This window comes from Lucilia cuprina, unplaced genomic scaffold (genome assembly GCF_022045245.1).
Source record: "Lucilia cuprina isolate Lc7/37 unplaced genomic scaffold, ASM2204524v1 Scaffold_1656, whole genome shotgun sequence".
NCBI classification, from domain to species: Eukaryota; Metazoa; Arthropoda; class Insecta; order Diptera; family Calliphoridae; genus Lucilia; species Lucilia cuprina.
Window position 1 is genome coordinate 3,140 of NW_025806604.1, and position 1,218 is coordinate 4,357.

Sequence of the window (1,218 nt, forward strand, 5' to 3'; positions counted from 1 at the left end):
AGAACCAAGTATCCTTTTTAACTTGTTTCCTCATTTCTTTATCTATTTGTGCTTAATAACACATACACACGCTATACGCTCCTACATTTGTTTTCTCACCCTGTATATTTAAATAAATCTTAAGTAAAATCGTTGGAAATTAATGGCCAGCAAAAGCTAACTGTAAAAAAGGATAGGTCTTTTTGTCTAAAGCAGAATATTCAAATTTTAGTCTTTAACAATCATTCGAAATACAAACGTTACCAAAAAATAACGGTTAAACAAATAAATACTTTAATAAAACTAAAAACTTGTTGATTTATAAAAAAATAAAAATAATTTAAATAATAAATAAGTAAATCAGCATGAGTGTCGATGAGGATAAAGAATTTATGGAACCAAATCCTGAAACTGCTTGGCTGGAACAGACCACAACAATTGGGGAATTTAGAGTTTGGCATATTATAGCATTTTGTGTGGGCATTTTATTAAGTATAGGTAAATTTTGGAAATTAAAATAAATTAAAAAAAATACTAATCCGAAACATTTATAAAGTCATAATGGTGTGCTGCTGCATGAGATTTCGAATACCGCGCACCAAACAGGAAATCGAAGCGGATTATCAAAGGAAACAGATTACTAAGAAATTTCGTGAAAAATTACAACAAATTAAAAATTCAGAAATGGATGATATGGATTTACAAAAAGGTATAAATTTATTTTTATTATAAGTTTTCTTTTACTTGTTAAATTTTATTTCTTTTTTTTATATCTCAGTCCGTCACTGTAAATAAGTGCAATTTTAATTATGTATTTTTATATGAAAAAATTTCAATGTAAATAACTATGTAAACGTTTTTGTAAAATACTTCCTTTTGGAATTAGTTTTTTGTCTTCTTTATATTAACTTTTACTAGGCATGTTTAACACTCATTCAAACTTTTATACTCAAAAGCAAAAGTTTACGTTCTTTTTAGATTTTACACTTTCTATGTCTTCTCTATTAGGGCGAAAACTTTATATTTAGTTCTCTCGAATACTCGATTTATCCCTATTTTTTTATGTAAGAAAAAACCTCATCTACAGGTGAGTTTTGTTAGATAATGTCTCTTTCTTTAAGATTGAACTTTTCTATCTATCTATCTATCTATCTATCTATCTATCTATCTATCTATCTATCTATCTATCTATCTATCTATCTATCTATCTATCTATATATCTATCTATCTGTCTATCTA

At 26.6% G+C, this 1,218-nt stretch overlaps 1 protein-coding gene across 1 annotated transcript; it reads left to right on the forward strand.

The window, feature by feature from the left end:
• Nucleotides 1-231: 231 nt before the first annotated feature.
• Nucleotides 232-688, forward strand: LOC111681084 (transmembrane inner ear expressed protein; the record flags this gene model as incomplete). Its single annotated transcript, XM_046955919.1, has 2 exons — nucleotides 232-477; nucleotides 536-688. Coding segments are annotated over exons 1-2 (286 nt in total), but the record flags the coding sequence as incomplete, so codon positions are not given.
• Nucleotides 689-1,218: the final 530 nt, after the last annotated feature.